The sequence below is a fragment of the Archocentrus centrarchus genome, chromosome 9 (assembly GCF_007364275.1).
Source record: "Archocentrus centrarchus isolate MPI-CPG fArcCen1 chromosome 9, fArcCen1, whole genome shotgun sequence".
Taxonomy (NCBI): Eukaryota; Metazoa; Chordata; class Actinopteri; order Cichliformes; family Cichlidae; genus Archocentrus; species Archocentrus centrarchus.
Genome location: NC_044354.1, coordinates 22,211,651 through 22,233,020, shown reverse-complemented (window position 1 = coordinate 22,233,020; position 21,370 = coordinate 22,211,651). Strand labels below are relative to the sequence as shown.

Sequence of the window (21,370 nt, the reverse complement as noted above, 5' to 3'; positions counted from 1 at the left end):
AGATGTACAATATGAACATATTTTGACATTAGTGACTAGTGTACCTTTGTAGATTGCAAATTGACAGTTTAAAATGTGCTTTCTGAAAACTGACAGCAGTTAAGGATAATTGTGAGGGGAATCTGCAAATATGGAGGAAATGAGTTTTCTGACAAGGAACTTTTAATATTTTTCTTGTCATGTTTCAAAGCTGATTAGCTATTTATGCCTCCATTCTGCTTACTGTAAGAAAGTGCAATACTTGCATTTAAATTCAGGTAAAATGAATTCTGAATATTGCAGAAGGCAATTTTGAGTCCTGGGAGTGGAGAGAAAGGGTTTAGGGCGTAGCAGTGGTGTGTGAATTGGTCTTGGGATGGTAGATGAATACACAAGTTGTGTGCAACAAATTTCTGACCTGGATTCTAGGAGACAAATAAGAGGACTCTGTCAACATTTGTAATATGCTTTGTAAAGTGAATTACTGAGATAGAGTGTAATGATACTGCATCTGCCGCGTATTTGAATAATTATTCATACAGCAGTAATTTGCTGAGCTTGTGCACCGTTTATCCCCATAACTGACTCGATTCACATTCACTCAGTTACACACGGTGATTCCTGGGAGCTGCCTTACACTATTATTACATTTTGAACTGCATTCTCAGTTGACTTTACTCACTACTTACAGTATCTCTATCTGTCCACAAGCTAAAATCATGAAGTTCAAAGACTGACAGATGGATAGTTGTGAATGTCCATGTGTGGCATCTTTTATCCAGAGACTAGCTAGTTGTAACAGATGATATTGTCAGCGCGCCACACCACTGTTGTTCAGCGGCGGCATCTCTTTCATCTCCTTGTGTGTGAAATACCCAGGTATTTGTCTGGATTGGTGCAGCAGTGTTTTATATTGTGAAACTGTTTGTGCTGACACACGACATGAGGACAGGTGGACTGCCCATGCAGTCCAAAGGGACTACTGAAGACATGCTGTTAAGTAGACAGTGGACTGTTTGTGATTGTGTGTGTACAACACTTGCATACTCCAGCCACATGCTGTCCAGCTCTCAGAAACTATGCTGACAGTGTGTTTTTTTTGTTTTTTTAAAGCATGTTTTATCACTTTGTCTTGAGTTTATGTCTAATCTCATTTGGTTAAAGGGCAATGGCTGTTGCACCCAAAGCATCTCTCTCCCTCGTGCTCTCACTGTCTCACTGTTTCTCTAGTTATCTCTTTTTTTTTCCCCTCCTTTTTCAGAAAAAACTGGAGCAGAGTTTCCAGGGATCACACTGGGTTGTCTGTTGTGTGATATTTAGTTAGGGGGTAAAAGCAGAGATGTGTGTTTATAGTGTGCGACTTGCTCGGGGCGACTCAGTGGCCGTGCTGTTCGAGATGGACAGCTGGTATTATAGGATATCCGGATTACAAGGCTACAACTCCTCTCAAATATAGCATTAAGTGCAGTTATGATAGGAGGCTGTCTCTGGGAGTTATCTGGAAATAGCCGCTGGTTACATGATAATAGCTATCGAATAAAGCTTTTAGGAAGCAGCAGCAGTTGATGACAACTGCCTGGTTCTTATTATTGAATCATCTGCACTGTCCCATTACCAACTGCCAGAATATGGAAGCGTACAGATGTGATCTTAATGAAGTGTAGAGTAGCCTTAAAATTAGCTAAATCCTTAATGGAGTGTTGAATTGTTGAAAACTGAGTCTGGCAGCTGTATGTTGGTGTCATGGACTTAAGAGTTGCCTTCTGGAAATATGTAAGCCTTCTCATTGACCTAAAAAAGAGGTATATATGTATATATAAATAAAATTTATCATATAATATGGGCGTTGTTTTTTTCTTCTCTAGCTCTTAGCTAACATAATTGTTCTTCCTTGCACTGTTTTCTGTGTCCATAACCCATTAGGTATTTTGGAGACAAAGCGCCTGGAGATCGTCAAATCCAATGGTACCATTGACCAGGTGCTTGGCAGCGTTGTCTACCACGCAGCAGATTTACCCATATGGTGGCAGGTGCCTCAGTATGTGCTGATAGGAATCAGCGAAATATTTGCCAGCATTGCAGGTACAGTCATTTGACATCCTCTGTGAAATTTTCAAATAAATGGTAAAAGCACTCATTTGTTACTGTGATTAGGTAAACATGATTCAGACAAACCGTAAAATAACACATCCTTCTTCAGAGTAAGAGACTTGTGCTTTGAGTTGGTCAGCTTGGACTTTGATTCATTTAGAACAGATTGTGGGCTAAAACCCATTGTGCCTATTCCTGTAAGCACAATGCACTGAAGACTAATGTGTAAATCCTTTTTGAACACTTTGTTTGATTTATTGCCGGGCTGCACTAGCTTAATGTGTTTCTGGGTTGCAGTCCATACTCCAGAGTAAATAGCCCACAACATCAATTGATAATTGATTATCCAGATTTTATCGCACTACTGCAAGACATTGTTAAGTAATGAGGCATTTTTGAAATAAGGTGTGGATGAAGTAACCATTTTTTTTTTTTTTTAAACAAATACAATGACAGCTTTGTATCCAGTGACTAGGTTTACATTAGTGCTCTTAAAACAGGTAGAGAAGATAGTGAGATGTATAAATGTGCAGATACTGCATGTGCACGATTAGCTCCTAGGTTAGAGTGATAATTGCAATGCAACCTACGGCGTGGTATAAAGTTTTCACCTTAATGTTCAATAACTTGTTGTGCTGACATTTTTAGATACGCACCATCATATGAAGTGGCTCTTACAATGTGCCTTTTTTTCTTCCACAAGCAAGGGACAGCTCAGAGAGATAATGCTAACAAATTGTGCTGACACACTCTTAAATTGTACTGACACTGATTCACTTAGTTAGCTTTCGCGGCTGACACACTGTTAATGAGGACACATTACACCATAGAAAATGAAAGTTTAATTATCAGTCCAGCAGTTTGATAGAACTGACATTTACATCTGCATATACAGAACAAAGAAGCAGAGAATGAGTTTTAAACATCCTCTTAAGACCTCTCCTTGTCACACTTTTAGAAGCACTGTACTAGGGCTGCAACTATCCATTATTTTAGTAATGGAGTATTCTATTGATTAGTCCATCGATAAATCGGGTAATCGAATAAGAAATACTTTTGTCTTAGTAACAATTCATCTGCATATTTTAACTTCCGTAGATTTACTGCAGATTTTTCTCTTTGTGAAACAAACAGTGGTGGATTGATCAGCTATGGAGTTCTCTTTTCTTCACTTGCTGATCAGGTGGTTGATGAAGGACCTCCAGCTGTTTCCCAGTAAAGGTTTAACGGTGTTTACAGGAAAAAGCGCTGCTGCTTTGGACTCTAGAAAAACGTTTCCTTTCGCTCCACCTGAGCTCACCGTCTCGATAAGGGCTCTGCCTCTTTGTGCTTACTGCATGTGTGCTGACAGACTGCACGTAAAACAACTGCTGCGGTTGTGTTATCAGTGTTTTTGTTGAACTACTGGGGGCTGTTTGAGCTTAATTTTGTAATGCTTGTATTCACACGCGCGTCCTAAATATGTTTCTATTGCAGGTCTATTTTTAGTCGCTAACCAGTGATTAAAGAATAAAAATATTTTGACGGAGCCCCTTTGTACCGGTGACGGGGGGGGGTTAATAATCGAATCATTCGAGTTACTCAATGAATTGTTGCAGTCCTACGCTGTACTGTAAACTCTAGGAAGAAAGGAGCAGTTGATTTAATGCAAAGCCAACAATATAATATACAGAACAGGTGATTCTGTAGCCATAAAATAACATCACTGTAATACTGTAATATCTGCAGCTCTGGTATGAATTGCTTTTTACATCAAATGGATCAAATGGCAATATTTGAATCCCTAATTCCTACCATTTGTCTGGTAGGAAGTAGCTAATATGCTAAACTAATACTGTAAGGCTTTTTAATGACATTTTCCCTCTGTTATTTTGTCACCACAGGAAAAGTTGTAATGGCTGAGATTCTTTCTGAATAGTATTAGTCATTTCTACAAATGGAAGACAAAATGTTTCTAAAAAAACAATTCAAAAACATTTTTTTCTCATGTTTTTAGCTTAAAATTTTGAGGTTTTTTTTCTTTTTCTCAGAGGAATAAATTTACTGCTGCTGTTATTTATTTATTTTTGCAAAATGATGAAAAAGAAAAGAACTGCATTGAATGAAGGCAGGTCAGAGTAGCTCTTGTTCCAAATGACAGCTACAGTCTTGTTTGTTTTCCAGGTATCAGCTGAAACTGCTCAGTAAGAAATGACTCATTTCATTTCTTGCGAGCCCTGGCCTGAACAGTAAATGCCTTTTCATTAACAGCTTTTGGAAGAGCATATTGCTCCGGTAATACAATAATGTGACAAAGTGAGGAATTGCTCTGATGCTATATCAAATTGTGGCCTCACAATCTAAGACACGAATGGAAACAACAACAATATTCTTCTTTATTTGAAGATGAGTTTGTGTTTGTAAGAAATGCACTAAATGTGAAATTCTGTATAAGGTTGCTTTGTGTCGAACACAGTGGCAGCTGTGGGCCTTTTTTTTTTTTTTTTTTTAAATCCTTCAGTATGCAGGCATACAGAATACAGACATCTGCCTTGCGTTCTGTTTAGCTATCTAATTGGAATCTATATTTTTCTTTCTTTATTTCTCTTACAGTCATGGCCTCAGGTGTCAAATTATCTTAGGGACTCAAGTTTGTTAAGCCCTTTAGGCATGACTGAGTCATTCTCCTACTACTGTAGGTTATATTGTGTGGTCTCCGATGAAGTACATTCTTTATTTCTTAATAAAGAGTGAAAATTAAACCATTAATATTTAGGACTTGAAGGAATATCTAGCCAGTCCAGTTCCCTTCAGCAAACATTCGTCATCTTTAACTTTAAAATCTCTGGAGACCAAAATTTGTTTAATGAGCTTGGTTATTATACAGCCCTTGAGCAGAAATCCATAAGGCTTCTATAAAACACAGGAATATGCACAAAGAAGGGCCCTATGAAAGTCAAATCCAGATTTAACAAAGCTATAGGGATCCTTAAAATAAACTTATTCTCCCCTCTCTCTCCATCCCACAGGGCTTAGTTCAAGACAAATGTCTGACAGAATTGTGGCATATGTCTGGTAAAGAGGAATATTTCCCCTTAGTCATCTTCTGTTTGAATAAATCTGTGTAAAACCTCTGGTGCTATCACACTTCCTCACTGGAGTCCCCAGTTTTTTACGGCGATGGGTAAAGCTTTCCACATATGCCACTCAAGTTTTTCTGCTTTCAGGCAGCAAGAAAATGCAAAAAGCTTTATAAAAATATTTCTCGCAGTACTTTAAAAAGTAACACAAGCGTTCTATTTTTTCATAAGAGAAAAACATATTTAAGAACATATAAATCCCTCCAACCTTGAATAGAAAACAATATATACATGATCTATGTACAAATGTACTCTTCATCATCAAAGTTACACTTTCAAGGTTTTTTTTTTTGAGGGGGGGGGGTATTTTGTTTTTTTTGTCTTTTTAAAAATAAACTTGTCATCATACACTCCCTGCAAGTAGGTGATTATTTTCATGTGTACCCAATGATAGCTGTTTGATACATCATTTCTTTGCCTTTCTATTCTAAAAGGATCCTTCTGTAGTCTTTCCGTCTTTCTTCCTGTCTTTTTCTTTCTTTCAAAACTGTTCATCACATTAATTTGCACAATGTTGCCCTCCAAGGAAGGTGTTAAAAGGCACACATAAGCACGACTCCCTAATCTCTTCTGACAGATGTAGCTATAGGGCCTCCTATGTTTGAGGTGCCATGAAATTATCAATGTCAGCTTGCAGCAAGACAGAATCTTTTTTTTTTTTTTTTTTTTTAAGGCAAAGGACACACAGATTTCCCCCGTACTCCTCTCTCTTTCTTGTAGGTTTCTTGCTCTTTTCCCAGTCTGTTTCTTCCATCACACTGTCTTCAAGAAAAACTTTTTTTTTTTTTTTTTAAATCTGCACCAAGTAGATTTGGTACTTACAAGCAGTCCAGTGCCACCGTGGAAAATTAGCTTCAAAGCAGTTGCCAAGGAAGTCTTTTGCAATTTAAAGGTGAACAGTCATTAGTTGGATAATTGGTGACATTAAGAAATGTGATCTAAAAGTTCTGGTACTCCATCCCTACAAAGCAAAAAAGCATACCTGATTTTAAACTGATCTTATTTCAGCTTTAAGGTCATCTTGCCTCGTATCACTGAGCCTATACTAGCATGGCTGTTTTTAGTTCACATCGCTTGCATTTGATTACGTCCTCTTTACCTTGGAGGATCAACGTGCACAATGAGGTCCTTTGAGCTCATACCATGGCACGGTGTCAGTCATGTATCTGTCCATCCACTATTCACAAGAATCACTCTTCGTCCCACAGCATTGGTCAGAGATTAATCAAACTTGCACACAGTGATCACCTGTCTTCACGCAAAGTGTGCTCAAGGTTGTGTGTGTTGTTTTATGGGCAGTAACCTGTGCATTGTGATAATGTCATAAGCCGGATGACCTATTATTTTAGTAATGTTGCCACAGTTTCTAAGCTAGAAAACAGTGTGTCCAAAACAAGGAATGTACCACTGGGTTGTGTGCAAACTCTGAAACAGTCTGGGTCTCTGTGGGAGGACATTCAGTGGAAATGACTTGAACAGTGGTTCATGCAGTTTTTGAGCAGCAATGGTGGCGTGGTTTGAATCCATCTTGGCCAGGGGCCTTTCTGTGTGGAGTTTGCATGTTCTCCCTGTGTTTCTCCAGTTTCCTCCCACAGTCCAAAGAAATGCAGTTGGTGGGGTTAGGTTAATTAGTGATTCTAAACAGGTGTGACTGTGAGTGGTTGTCTGTCTCTCTGTGTTGGCGACCTGTCCAGGGTGTATCGTGCCTCTTGCCCTATGTCAGCTGGGATAGGCTCCAGCCCCCCCATTATCCTGAAAAGGATAAGTGGAAGAAAATGGATGGCTGAATGGAAAAAGCAGTTTGTTTTTTTGTTGTTGTTGTTTTTTTGTTTTTCGGCCACACAACACAATCTTTATTCTACACCTCTCCTGCTTGCCATATTTGTGTCCATGCAAATTTGCCCACTTTCCCAACATATAAACTAATATAATATAAACTGAAAGGCTCACCTTTTTAGCACATTGGAGTGACAACTGTAGAAGCACAAGAGTTTTTGTTTCTATGAGCAAGGGAGCAGAACAGAACTTCCAGTGAGTAATTTTAAATTGGTCCAGAGGTGCATGGCAAGATGACCTTGAAAGTGAGATAAGCAATATTCAAATTCAAAAAAGGTTTTATGTGCTGAATTCAACATATTTATCATATCTCTTGTACCCTAGTAGATTGTGTTGCCTTGTGCCATTATCTCAGACTTGAGAATTTATTTGGTCAAATACTATATTTAAGTAGCATTACATTGGAAGGTACATCATGTTTGTCACTGGCAGTCTAGCTTTTGTCATATTTCACTACAAGTTGAAGAATATGAGGATATCTTGCATGAACATTTAATCAATTCTACGTTTGTGTTTCTTGTCTTTATTTGCAGGTCTGGAGTTTGCCTATTCTGCAGCCCCGAAGTCCATGCAGAGTGCCATCATGGGGCTCTTCTTTTTTTTCTCTGGGATTGGGTCCTTTGTGGGCTCAGGTTTGTTGGCTATTGTCTCCCTCAAGGCAATTGGCTGGATGTCATCCCACAAAGACTTTGGTAAGAGATATTGTAGCTTATATTCTTATGATGTGGGTAAATCACATATACCGCGATCAAGAGGTAGAGAACTTGACAAATTAAAGTGGCTCTATGTCTAAGTGTGTTTGTGTGTGCCTAAGTGCACACATGTCTCTGTGCTTCCTTGCAAAATCTGGTCCTGGAGACACCTACTATACTGTATGTGAAGCTACCACAAATGGGATTTCAAATACTTGGGCAGGTGTTCATAGGTGTCTGTTTATCTGTGATTTTTATCAGTGCAATGGTGTCACAGTAGTGCAACAAAATATTACTGGTATTTGGCATCAAGGCTAATACCATGATCCTATTAGTACTGTAAGAACTGATTTAAAAAACACACGCACACACATTTCTTGCTTATTTTAGGACCCTCTAGTGTTTAATTGATGTGCTTTTTATAAGTGGGTTCTCAAGTCCATGTATAGCCGTGGTCAGAAGTTTACATACACAGACAATCATGGGCAGTGGTAATTACGGATTTTTAATGATTTCTTTGAACTGTGTGTAATGATTGTAAAGCATACATTTTTAATGGCTTTAAAAACAAAACAGAATTGGATGCAAGTTTGAATTTATGGAAGTTATTTATGGTCAAAATTATACATACAGAGTCAAATATATAATTACAGTCTCTTAAATCTTTTAATAAGTGGTGTTGAAGGTTCTACAGTGTCTTTTAACTTGACAAATCCAAGGTTAGTGATCATAATTTACTACAGCTGGTAGTTTCTCTTTGCCAGTGATAAAAAGAATACATTTGACAGCACTCATTAGACTGGCCAGTACTCAGAACAATGGTAAAGTCCAAGGAACTCAGTGTGGAGAACTGTAGATTTACACAAGTTGGGAAGGTCTCTTGGAGCCATTTCTAAACAACTGCAGATTCCAGGATCATCAGTTCACGCTAGGGATGTTCCTGGCGACTAATTTCTTAGTCAACTAAACAAGGGAAAAAATGAGACTGACTAGTCTAAAACTAAGAAACACTCAGATATCAAATGAAATTTTATGCCTGTTTAATGGACAATGTCAAAAACTGTCTAAACAAAGGCATCTGAAACCATTAATCGCATTCTTCTATGATGAATCGCATTTTAAATGCTGCTTAACTGTGCAGCACAGCGCATCGTGCATTAATGAATGGATAAAATTGATTAGATGAGAAAAAGACTGAGCTATTTGGCCACAATGACGGGGTGTGTTTGTAAAGGTAAGGCTTTTAAACCTAAGAATACTGTACTAGCTATTAAGCACGGTACAGTATTGTTGGTGGGGCTGTTTTGCTGCCAGTGGTACTGGTACATTGCACAAAGTGGATGGAATAATTAAGGAGGACTACCTCCAAATTCTTCAACTTCAAATCAATAGTGATATGATTGAAACTTGAACAACTGGGTGTTCCAACAAGACAGTGATCCCAGACACGCATCAAAACTGATTTTGGAACGGACAAAGCAGGCTAACGTTAAGCTCTTCTGGAATGGCCTTCCCAAAGCCCTGACCTCAACCCTATTGTAAATTTGTAGATTATGCTTAAAAGCCATGTCTGTGCCAAGAAACCGACTAATTTTGTAGAGAAGAGTGGTCAAATAACGACACTGGAGCCTATCCCAGCTGACATGGGGCGAGAGGCACGGTACACCCTCTACAGGTCGCCAGCCTGTTGCAGGGCCGAGACAGACAACCATTCACACTCACATTCAAACCTATGGGCAATTTAGAGTGACCAATTAATCTACCCCCAGTAACTGCATGTCTTTGGACTGTGGGAGGAAACCGGAGTACCTGGAGGAAACCCACACAGACACAGGAAGAACATTCAAACTCCACACAGAGAGGCTCGGGCCAAGGTGGCGTCAAACCCAGACCTTCTAGATGTCATTCTAGCTGTGAGGCAGCAGTGCTAACCACCATGCCACCGTACTGCCCTATAAGAGAAAATCCAAAATAAATTCAAACTTGTTCACCCAGTCTTGTTTGTTAAAGTCATTAGATGTATGCTGTTCAGGAAAAAGAACAGTTCAAAGAAATCATTAAAAGCCCAAAATTACCCTGACATTCATGTCCATGATGAGTCTTCTGACCACAACTGTACCAAATTTGGTTTTGATTGACCAAAGCATGGTTGAGATATAAGTTCACATCCTGCTGAAAGCCTTTGTGTTTTTATTTATTTATTTCAAATCCTTATTTCAGATTTTCTGAGGCTCGAACAGTATTTGTGGCAATTTTATCAAAGATCAGCTTTTGCTTGGGCTTAGCGTTTCTGTAAAACTGAATACTGTGGAAGATGACATCAGGGAATTGATGATGTTTGAACTCTGCTTGATCCAAGTAAACCACCTGGGTTTCATTTCTCAAAATCGGGTAAATTGTTCAAAAGAACCATTTTCTAATGATGCTCTAGTGTCTAGTGCTCAAAGCACAGATTTGAAATGCAGTGAAAAGAATCACAGGACTGTTCCCCAGCCAGTGTGGTTTACAGTTGTATATCAGACATTAAATATGGGTCTTGCTCAAAAACAACAGTTTGAGGGTGTGGCATCTTGTATTATTTATCTGTAACCATTTGAAATGCATGCAGATGCATGGGAATCCCACATGAGATGATTTGTTTTTACTTAAACTTAAAAACAAAAAAATGCTGGTATTCTCTTCAAACTATTCTTATCATGTCATTATTATTAAAACAGAACAGCGGTGAAAGATTCTCAGGGCTGTCCATAAGTCACCTGTCACCTTTTTGCCAAGCATGCTGTTAGATGCTCAGTGCTAGACCACATACTGTTGTATTTCTGCATTGACTTTGGGTATAAAACCACAAGAGAGGTATAGATTCAGACTGCAGAGATTAATCTTCCAGGAACATACCTTAAGAATGTTCAAAGCTTGAGCTGATTTAAAATCCACTTAAAGACTTTGTAAATTATGCACCGAAAGGAGGGGCTGCGCAGGTCTCTTGTTTTAAGAGTGTTTCACATTATAAATAGGCATGTCAGACTAACGACAAAAGGTTTGTGTAAATCTGTCCAAGTGGTAGAATGAATAGCGTGGTGGTGGCAGCAGATGGATGGACTCCCTAGCGAGTAGAGGCTCCCAACCCAGATGCACTTTTCCCTGAGCATGCGGTAAATAAGCCAACACTGTAAATTGTTTATCCACAAACACCTAATAGCTCATTAATACAGTGTGCCGACAGGTAGGGAGGTACTTCTGATGATGTTAGCACTAGAAGATGTTTGGCATGCCTCATAAATCCATCCTTTGCTCAGCCGTGTGCCACTTGAGGGGAAGGTAAGCTAAAGTTGTGCTGCCTGTAAGACTCCCTTTGCTTTGCAAAAAAGGTGAACTGCAAAAATGGAACAAAACACCCTCCTGGCGACTGATTAAAAACATATGGCACAAAGCTTAGGCAGTACGTGCAGTCAGGATTTAGGCAGTTTGTTATTGTGGCTGTTTTTCACAGTTTGTTGGATGTTAGCTTTTTCTACATCTCTTGCCTCTCTATGTGGAAAAGATTCAACTTATTTCCATGGCTGCGGGCAACATGGCGTGCGGTAAACAGCATCTTGGGTGAGCTGTACCAAGCTTTACTGACCTGCACAGGCCTGAAGACAGACAGCAACATTAATCACAGGCTGGGGGTCTGATTACATAGGCCTGTTCCTCTTAAGTAAAGCTGTCCCTCGAGCGTTACATGGAGACGGCGCTACTAGTTTGGCATCACACTGGTGGATGCTCAGCCCTCCTGTCATGCTGTAGCTCTATCATCCTCCCTCTTTGCACAAAATGTTAGTCCGCATAGGTAAAATGTCACAAAAAGAGTTTAACTTTTTTCTTTTTTGAGACTCAAACTCTTGGTTTGGTAATGAAGGAAGGGAAGACCATGGGTGGGTGGCTGGTTGTATTTTCACATTTTCCAAAGAACAGATCAAAGAAGGTGCCAAAACGCTATTACTCATTCACATAATTTTTTTCTTTCCTTCTTTTTATTTTTTTCTACTCTCTATATGTGTTGAACTAATTATGAGTAGAACTACTTCTAGTAAGATGACCATTAATTAGGCACTTACTGTGCAGCTTTAACTAAGAAGGTACAATGGCAATAATACAACTGCACTACAGTGACATAACAGAGTATTCAACCTGCTTATAATTATTTCTCACCAGGCCAGTCTGTGGCCACCCCACATCCAATAGGTAATTGGTCTAAATAAGTCACTTAAACTCAGATGTGCAAGTTTCAGTGAATGAAACTATGTTGAGTGTTACAGCAATGCCAAGAAGATAAAAGTGCTGTATGCATGAATATGTAACAGGATAAATGAGACTTGTCATAGAAAACACTGAGTGTTCTGCTAAATGGGTACTATATAAGTACCAGTCCATTTACTACAAGTTATCAATGCAGATTGGTATTGGTTTATAGTCTTTGAAACACAGATTTTGTGTTGGCCTCTTTTTTTCCAAGTATAATTCGTTATTAATGTGTCATTTATGTTTACTCGTCTGCCTTTTTTAGATTTATTTTGAAGAGCTGTCACAGTTTAGTCTGAGTGACACACAAAAATAGAAATTAGGAAGGGGTTGAAGATTTTCTCACAATACTGTAAGTGTATAATTCTTGCATTTTTTTTTTTTTTTTTAATTTTAATTTTTGTAAATGATGGTGTGGTTTCCTTTTTTATCCAGCAATTTTCTACATTGTAGGGACAGAGAAAGCACTCTTATAGCCTAATAATTAGTGATACGCAAGTCTGTTGCTCATCTTAAGAAGGGATCTGGAAGTTTCATGCATGCTCTTAACACAGGGATGGGCATTTTTTCCTCAGAGAGCCAGACTAACTTGGATTCATTTTCTATTATTTTTTTTTACATTTTCTGTCGTGTTATGACCTACATGCCTGAGTGAGCGCCTTTTCACTTCTGTTTCAGCCACGAGTTCTCAAACATAAAACCTTTTGAACTGGTGTTGAAATTATTGATCCCTTAAATCTCACAACAAATCGTACTTGACTATGGTTACATCTGGTTGAGTAGTCATCCATCACGTTCTTTCATTGGTATTTTTATGGCCCTGGTAGAACAACACTGCAGCCACTTTATTCACAGGCCAAGTCAATCAAACATCAACCTTTATGCAATATTATCCTTTACACAAGAGTCTTTAGAAAATGGATTTAATTTGCTTCCCCTTTGAGTAAGTTGTTTTCACTAAAAGTAAAGGTTTTTGTGAACTGCTTTAATCACGTGACAGGAAATGGCCTTTTCTTTTACCACTATTCAAGTCCTGGCTGATGTTGTATCAGATGTCTGGGACGTGTTCAGATAGTCACAGTGAGCTGACATTCGCACATCCTGTTTGGTCGCACTGCGTGAAATGTCAGGGTTTTAATGGAAGCCTTTAGAGTCAGATCTGGTGAATTTAACATAAACTCTGTCTGAAAGGGGCTGTATAGGCCTGTATACATGTCAGAGGTAATGGAGGGCACAAGTATAGTTAGCATGTTGTAGCAATTTAAAAACCTCAGCATCAATCGTGAAGTCTTCCAAGCCAGCAGAGAGCTGCAGAAAATAATATTTATTGCTGAAACAAACATGCATTGATTCTTTCTCTCTCCGATTTCATTCTAAGGCTGAGGATGGCATTGAAGTCACTGGAGCATTAAAATGTTGGGGTATAACACTGAAGGTTTGGATCAATTGATCCATTTTCAAACCTTAAATTGATATTGACCCATTCCATCTCGACTCACATGGTCTCCTCAAGCCCACTTGCAGGTAAATTATCCCAGAAGTTTACAACACTCCAATATTAGATGGCTGACCCCTTCTGTTGGGGCATTCAGTGTAATCGCAACCTTGAAATTCTCTAACTCAGAGCTGTCAAACAGAACCTTTGAACATGGGAAAATCTTAGAAACTAAATCTGCATCAACAGCACTACTCTCGTTGCACTTTTCCTTCCCTTGCTTTGAATTGAATTTTTATACATTGTATACATTTTATATATTGTGTGTGTGTGTGTGTGTGTGTGTGTGTGTGTGTGTGTGTGTGTGTGTGTGTGTGTGTGTGTGTGTGTGTTAAGTATGTCCTTGTTTGTTTCTCTGCTGTAATTAGTCTTCTATATTTTCCAAAAGTGCGTAGCACCCCTGGAATAGGGGTGGAGAGTGAAACAAGGAAAGTGAAGGTAATTTAATAGGTAAACTATGCAATTTCTCCAGAATGGAATTGTTTCTTGTTGTCTGTTGACTATATATTATATTATATTATATTATATTATATTATATTATATTATATTATATTATATTATATTATATTATATTATATTATAAAATAAAAAGAAACTGAGGGTTCATGTTAGATGCTTAAAAGGGCTTAAAAGGTTGACAAAAATGCTGAAGAAACACAGCATTTGGCAGTTATACAGTAAAAAGTTTAACTAAGCTAAATGGAACATTAAAGAATAACTGTGAATTTCCACAAGCAATTGGGGGGGCTTTTATGCCTGTAACTGTCCTGGACCTTTTGAAAATCAGTCAACCAAATATCAGTAACTGCTTTTATTTTGAAAGTCCACAAATTTTAAAGCATACTGGTCTTCCAATAACAACAGACCTGGTCCCTCATGTAATGGCTCAGTCGCATCAGAATAAAAATAGGACAGCAATCGCCTTGGAAGAGGTTGGAGTAGGTTTTTTTTTTCTCCTAGTGTTAAAATGTGTAGATGGCAATCTTCTCACTCAAATACCTACAGATTAAAAAACAAACAAACCTCTAAGTCCATTGGCTTTGAAGAAGATATATTTTGAAAGAAAACAGACTTCCCTTCGGTTTGGTGATAAAATGATGCTTGTATAGCGAAAATCATGAGCTTAGTGGCAGGTTAGACAGAAAATTTTCAGAAGTAATTTTTTTCACTTCTCTCAGTTAATTACTACACTCCAGCCCTCCCATTCAATTAAATGGGGAAAAATTTGGGGGATTTATTTTTCCCCAACAAATTATTAAATACGTTGAAAATCGTAAAACATACATCCAAGAAAAAAACAAAAAGCAGTCATCTCAGTACTGACCCAGTCGATTCGGTGCAAGAAACAGTGTCTGTACCACAGTGTAGGTGATACGTGCTGAGGAGGGAAAAAAAAAAAAGAATAGAGATACTGAGAATAGAGATACTGAGATTGTTTCCTTTGCAACAGTTCCACTAATGAAATTAGAGCAAGAACCACTGAAAACTTAAACCCTGCACTGTTGTTCCAAAAATTGGAAGTTGCTTTTTACCAGTACCAATTTTCATTCTGGTGGGTAAGAGTTAGGTTTGAAAAACAAGCACAAAGGTTGTGATCCAGTCATCTGTCAGAATATTCTTTAAGCTACTTATAGTTATTATTTTATTTAACTTTTAAATTGAGTAAAACTTTTCAAAAATCTGGATTTGTCTCAGGCCCAGCACCCTAGAGCAAACTCAGAGGCTGTTGAATATGTTCCTGTAGATCCTGCACTTATTTTTATATTGTCTGTATTCTAAATTAAATGGGTCATATTTTAGTAAAAACTCTGGATATTACTAGTGAGCATGTATATGTGTTCCCATACATCATTTGTATGCTGTATTACTTCCTTTATGTGGAGCTGCTTTGTGAATTAAGACTGCAGCAGCAGACTCTTCTTGGTTTACTATCTGTGAATTATCGATTGAAAACCTAAGTACCCTCACTGCACCCGTTCCTTTCAAGCCCTACTGTCAAACACACTGTTTTTCAGTGTCATGAATTATTAAAACACTGTCTTAGTTTTTGATCTATTTCTCACAATTTACACTCTTGACCAGATTAAGATGACATCACAGAATAAGCTAAAACTGCAGCAGGGGTCAAAGTCATCAGCCAGCTCTTTGTTCCTTGATCAAAGGTTTCAAGCTATAGAAACAGCCTGGTGCTCAGGGCATTGATGAGGGGTCACTCCTGAGGGATGTATCACAGCACTGCCTCTTTGTTCACCTTAGTGTCTAATTATCCACAAAAACATGCATGCAACACAGCGAGCGGGGAAAATGGTTATCTGTGTTTGCACAATATACATGGTGTGATCTGATAAGCAGTGAGAGCTGCTCCACCACAAATCCTGCTCTTTGATTAGAAGCAAAGGAGACCCCTACTGAACTTGAAGCTGTGGATCCCACCTATGCAGTGAGTTGGGTTTTCTACAGGGCTTTTTTGTTGTTTATTACCATTTATAGATAATGTTGGGTCAGATGGACAGAGTAATGTGTTTATTTGCAAATTCAGCTTGCTTTGCTGTGTTCTCATAGCACCAATATATTTGCCTGCCTGTCCTCCATAATCTCTTCTTTGATTTTTACATTTTTAGTGAGCAGTGAGGACAGTAATCTAAAACCCTGTGCGCTGGATCTCCTCCAGCGCAACCTTCAGCTTGAATTTCAGTTTGGAGTGGAGTGGAGTGGAGTCACAGGGAGTCTGTGAATCTAGCAAGCAGAATGGGTAAACAAAGATTGTGATGCTGCGGCCAGGAAACTCCAGCGCTGTGAGCTGGCTTACAGTGGCACGCACCACAGTTAGGTTTATTTCTGCTTAATATTTTCCCTCAGATGCCACAGTATGTTACTGTTACTGCTTTCACAGTCTCAACCTGGCGGGTGAATTCATGGGGCATCAATGTGAATGCTGGGGAAAAGGAAAAAGAACTTCTGACCTGATAGCCTAGGAAATTAACTCTTCAATTGAAAACTTTGGTTTGGTTTCTGGGTCATGGCCTTAAACCAAGCTGGTCAGTTTCACATAGAAATTTATATTAGAGGTCTGTCTGTGTTAATACTGCTTTCAAATATTTGTGCACTGGTTTGGCTAGAGTAAAGCGTCAACCTCTGTGTGTTTGAGGTGCTAACTCCAAGACACGCAAAACACTAAACGTGTTTCTAAATCACCCAGTGAAGTAGTTAGAAAAGTAAAAGAATGAAATAAATGAAAAATCTTAACCACACGCACCATCTCGACCTAGGAGGCTGTTAACTTTAAACTGACAGGTATGATTAGACTTGACTTGAGTACACAGAACTTGAAATCAGCATTGCGCCCTTATCTAATTAAAATCAAGCCTGCTTCTCTTTCTCTGACTTTTTTTTCCCCTCCTGTGTGACAGCTCCACACAGGAGCTAATAGGAAGACAGCAGATTGCTCTGGGGTGTCACATTTACTCATTTACAGGTGATAGTAATGTAAGGTCTACCAGTAAATGAATAAAGACATTTTGTAGCATAACATCATAAATTTCCTCTCCTCCTGTTGAGGCACCTTTAACAGTCTAAAAATCCCTCCTTGTCCAGCACAGTAGTTCAGAGCATCATCTCATGCTGTTGGCTGAAAGTCAATTGATCTGTCTCACATGGTCATTTGGACAAAAGCTGCTTTAATGCCAATCCAATTGTCACCATACTTGACCAGTGAAACCAACTGTATCGGCTTTGCCCTTCATGTAAACCCCTAGCATGACCAAAACAGGATTTGTTTTAAGCTTTCCTCTCGAGCGTTGTCGCTGAATGAGAACGGCGACTTCAGCCAACAGTGAAGCAAATGCTGAGACAGTCAAAGTTGGATGATGTCTGGCTGGATTTGCCAAACCCAGTAGGAATAAACGGGCGGGGAATGTCAGAAAACACCGTGACTACTACTATTTTTTTTTCTTATGTGTGAACTTATTGTGTTTCCTTTGCTCCTCCACCCTCAGCTCAGTCTTTTTGTCTTCCCCTCCCTCCTATAAAAAAAAAATAAATATAAAAGTCACATTTCAGTCCCACAGATCACAGTGAAAGCATCAGTTTATTTTTTCCTCCTTTTCATCACATCCCAGTCCCACGAGGAACAAAAATCCCTTTAATACCGATGAAAGACTCCCCGGCTCGAATCATAGCTGAGGGCTTGCATTGCTCTGTTATTTCTGATACTTCAGTTCCACATCATCAATACCGCTTTCCTTTATCACTGCTGAAGTGTGGGGTCAATTGTCTTCACTTTCAGAAGATTTCACAATGGTGAAATGAGAAGTAACAAGCCCTCACCCTTCTGCTGAATCCTAATTCCTGACAGAATCGTGTTTCCCTAACATGCTCACTTCAAGCACCCCTTTTATGTCTGCTGAATACACAGCAACCTGCCACAGTTGCAAGCTCGTGGCCATTTACCTTTGCCTTTGGTATTCCTTTAACATGGAGTAGTACTTTGTGACAAAGAACCCTCCTGCTGTCACCCTCTGAATATGTTGCAACACTTTTGTTCTCCAGATTTCCATATTTGTCTTCTTCTTTTTCTTTTTTTTAGCTCCAAGTTTCTTAGAGTTATACGAATGCCAATTTTATTGTGTTGAGTCTCAGCTAAACTCTTACATATTCTATTAATAACATGTGCCTGTTTTCTCTCTTGCAGGTAATATCAATGACTGCTCTCTGCATTACTACTTCTTCCTCCTGGCAGGGATCCAGGGCGTCACGTTGCTGGTCTTCATCATTGTCTCTGTCAAGTACGACAAGCAGAAAGCCCGAGCAGGATTTCAGCAGCAGAGACGCACTTCCTCGTGACCCCACACGTCCGCATGTTGATGAACTTGCAGCCCACTACCATCACCATACCTGCTTTTTTTTCAGTCAAATCGCTCAGTGCTCAAAGATGCTGCCAAGTCGGTACTTACTAATTATCCTACAGCAGGTTGGGTGACCTATTTCAAAAGAAGTCATAACTGTCATAACTGCGCTCTTATTTATGTTAGATTTAGCTTCTAAGGGCTTTAGATTTCATTCACCAGTAATGGATTTGAAATCACTGAGTGACTGCACCGATACCACTCAAAGTACAGAGATTCATGCAAGAGCTGTATTTGAACCATTTATACTGTACTTGCTTACCTCTGTGTGTCTACTTCTGTTGCCTTTCTTTGATCATTTGCACTTAAGAAGCAGTGCCATAAAATGTGTTACCTGAATATTTTCAAATCCTCAGTTGTTTTATAGTTATTTACTTTGTGTTATCTAACAAAGACAACTCATTTTTGAAGTTTATTTCACATCCGGTATGACACATCAGTATTTAAATCATTTGCATCTGTAATCCTAAAGTTGGGTATTTGTAGATTAAATGTTCTTGAGTCTCAGCACTATTTCATTCACACTCATGCAGTATCTTAGAAGAGATCGCACCAAATGGGGAGTTAGTTTTGATACAGAGGGTAGTTTTAATCGGGCAGTTTACAACCACTTTATTCTAGCGTGCTCAGACAGCACTGTGCATGACTCGTACATACATACATACCTCCTCATGGCAGAAATACTCCACAACTCCTGTGAAGCTTCAGTTTTTAATTTCTGGTCAAGCTGCAAAATCGAATCTCTAGAAACTGACTGTTAGCTTAACAGCTATCCTTGTGTATAAACCTTACAATAATGAAAATGCTTGTCACAGTGGTACCATCTCTATACTGAGAAATTCATAGAAGTAAATATGTTTTCACGTGATTTGCTTTGAGAAACATTTACAGCATTATCATGGCTTTGCAGCTTCACCAGAAATTGTTTTGTTATATTTATAAGCCTGTGATGCATTTGTTTTAGCTTTATACGTGTGTGTGTGTGTGTGTGTGTGTGTGTGTTTTCAGTCCTCAGATTAAGCAAAACAAGGTATTTTACTGAAACAAGGAAACTCTCAGGACTCTCTAGGAAAAGTGTCATGTGACATGACGCTCCTGGAAATGTAAGCCTGCCTTTGGGAGCTCAGAGCTCAGCTCGTCATCATTAATGATTTGAAGTAAATGAAGTTGCATTTGTGTTGTATAAAAAGCAAGGTTCTCACTGACAGTATGAAACACCTCTTCAAGTGATTTTTGTTTATTTGATCAGATAATTACATGTTCCTTGTTATCTCGCTTATTGTATATGTAATTACTTTGTCATCTCAGTCATATAAAAAAAAAGATTTATTGTATTTCAGTATGGTACAGAACTGGGATATTGTTTTGTAGTGTTCTGTGTACCTATTAATAAAGTGTATTATTTTAAGAATTTTCTTTGTCATTTTCAGCCAGTGCCTAAATAAAGAATAACTTTCAAAGCTAATTAAATTGTCTGTCACTTCACTTTACTCGTTACTCTGAAAGTCATATTCCCTTGTGATTTTTAAGGCATGTTTATTAGAGTTTTTTGCATGCAGACACTGCTTTGTTGCAGGTTTTGCTGCCCCAAGTTATACATGTATGAAAAATGATCAGTCTGCCTTTGTTCACAACTTAAAAGTTGATATGTTTATTACTGGTGACACAAAATATTTTATTGATAAGAGGGGAAGAACATGCTGCAGTCCTGTGTTTTAAATGCAGGCAGCATGGCGACACTGTTGTTGACATGTGAATCACGGATTGCGCTTTTAAAAGCCTGCTTTCATGATTAGGGTCATGGTTTGTTGGTCCTAAGGCAAACTCAAAGTGGAGTGCCTAAATTATTTATATTACAGAAAACACACCCTGTGGCTTGCTGTAGGGGGAAAAAGGTTGCTAACACAGAGGTGTAAAGCCTCATTTTGCATTCCCGTTGGGAAAAGCACCATATTTCTTCTTAGTTTCATCAGACACAGATTGAAATCAGCGTCATCGCAGCTCATATTTGAATGTTAAGGCCTGTGAGCCGTGACGCTCGGGGAGGGCCATTTCCTGTTTAATTTGGTCGGAGCGCCCACAAAGTGGTGACTGAGCAGACAGCTTGATGTTTCAAACCAGCACAATGCCTTGAGGTCATAATTCTAGTGTGGCTGCTTGTTTCTCATGTAGAGAGGAATTTCTGACACATCACAGCGGTTGTGGAAGCAGAACTGGGGAAAAAACACAGAGATGTAGTTCTGGTACTGGGCTCCCCCATATTTTAGGATGATTTATGAGACAGTGCTTGAACAAACAACAGTTCCTTGGAGAACCTTCTCTATGCTCTTTGTTTTTTAACCATAAGCCAGGAGAATTCGTAGCCTCCAAAGTTTATAGAGTTCCTAAGTTGATAGTATTTCCTGCAAATCAAATGCTACTTTTGTGATTGACAAGTCTCTGCCATATGAGCCTACAGTGTGTCTCAGTTTCTCAGACAAGCTGCACCCTGGCTACATCCATCTTTGTAGTCTATACTGTAAACTCTTTTAATTCTGCCTTCAGCTATTCTTAAGTTAAAGAGTCTTGGAATGGAATCACATTAGCTACAGCAAATATAAAAATACATCATCTGCACACAGGCCATCGTCGTTGTTGAGCTCCGCCTTGATTTTGGTCTCAACTACACACAAAACTGAACTTTCAGGTCTAAAAAATGAAGCCAAAAAAGAAGTTCCAAAAACCTTGAGTGAGGCTGGCTCCAAATATGAGTCAGACTCCCATATTCCAATGTGTGGTTTTCCAACAGAAACAAACAGGTCTATTTGCCGGGACAAAATGGTATTGTTCTCTATATTTCCACTTCCTGTACAACTTCGAGGGAGTAGATTTTCTTGGAACGACAACACTCCACACTTTTGTTCAAATGATAATTTGCGGCTCCGAAAAACAAAATACAAACAAAGCAACAATTAATACACTAAAATGAAGGCT

At 38.8% G+C, this 21,370-nt stretch overlaps 1 protein-coding gene across 1 annotated transcript in view; it reads left to right on the top strand.

Moving 5' to 3' along the window:
- Positions 1–19,853, top strand: part of slc15a4 (solute carrier family 15 member 4) — a 29,487-nt gene extending 9,634 nt beyond the window's left edge. Inside the window, exons 7-9 of the mRNA XM_030738300.1 lie at positions 1,903–2,061; positions 7,559–7,717; positions 18,184–19,853. Coding sequence (XP_030594160.1) covers positions 1,903–2,061; positions 7,559–7,717; positions 18,184–18,335 — 470 coding nt within the window. The 3' untranslated portion in view covers positions 18,336–19,853. The remainder of the gene's footprint in view (positions 1–1,902; positions 2,062–7,558; positions 7,718–18,183) is intronic.
- The last annotated feature ends 1,517 nt before the right edge of the window (positions 19,854–21,370 follow it).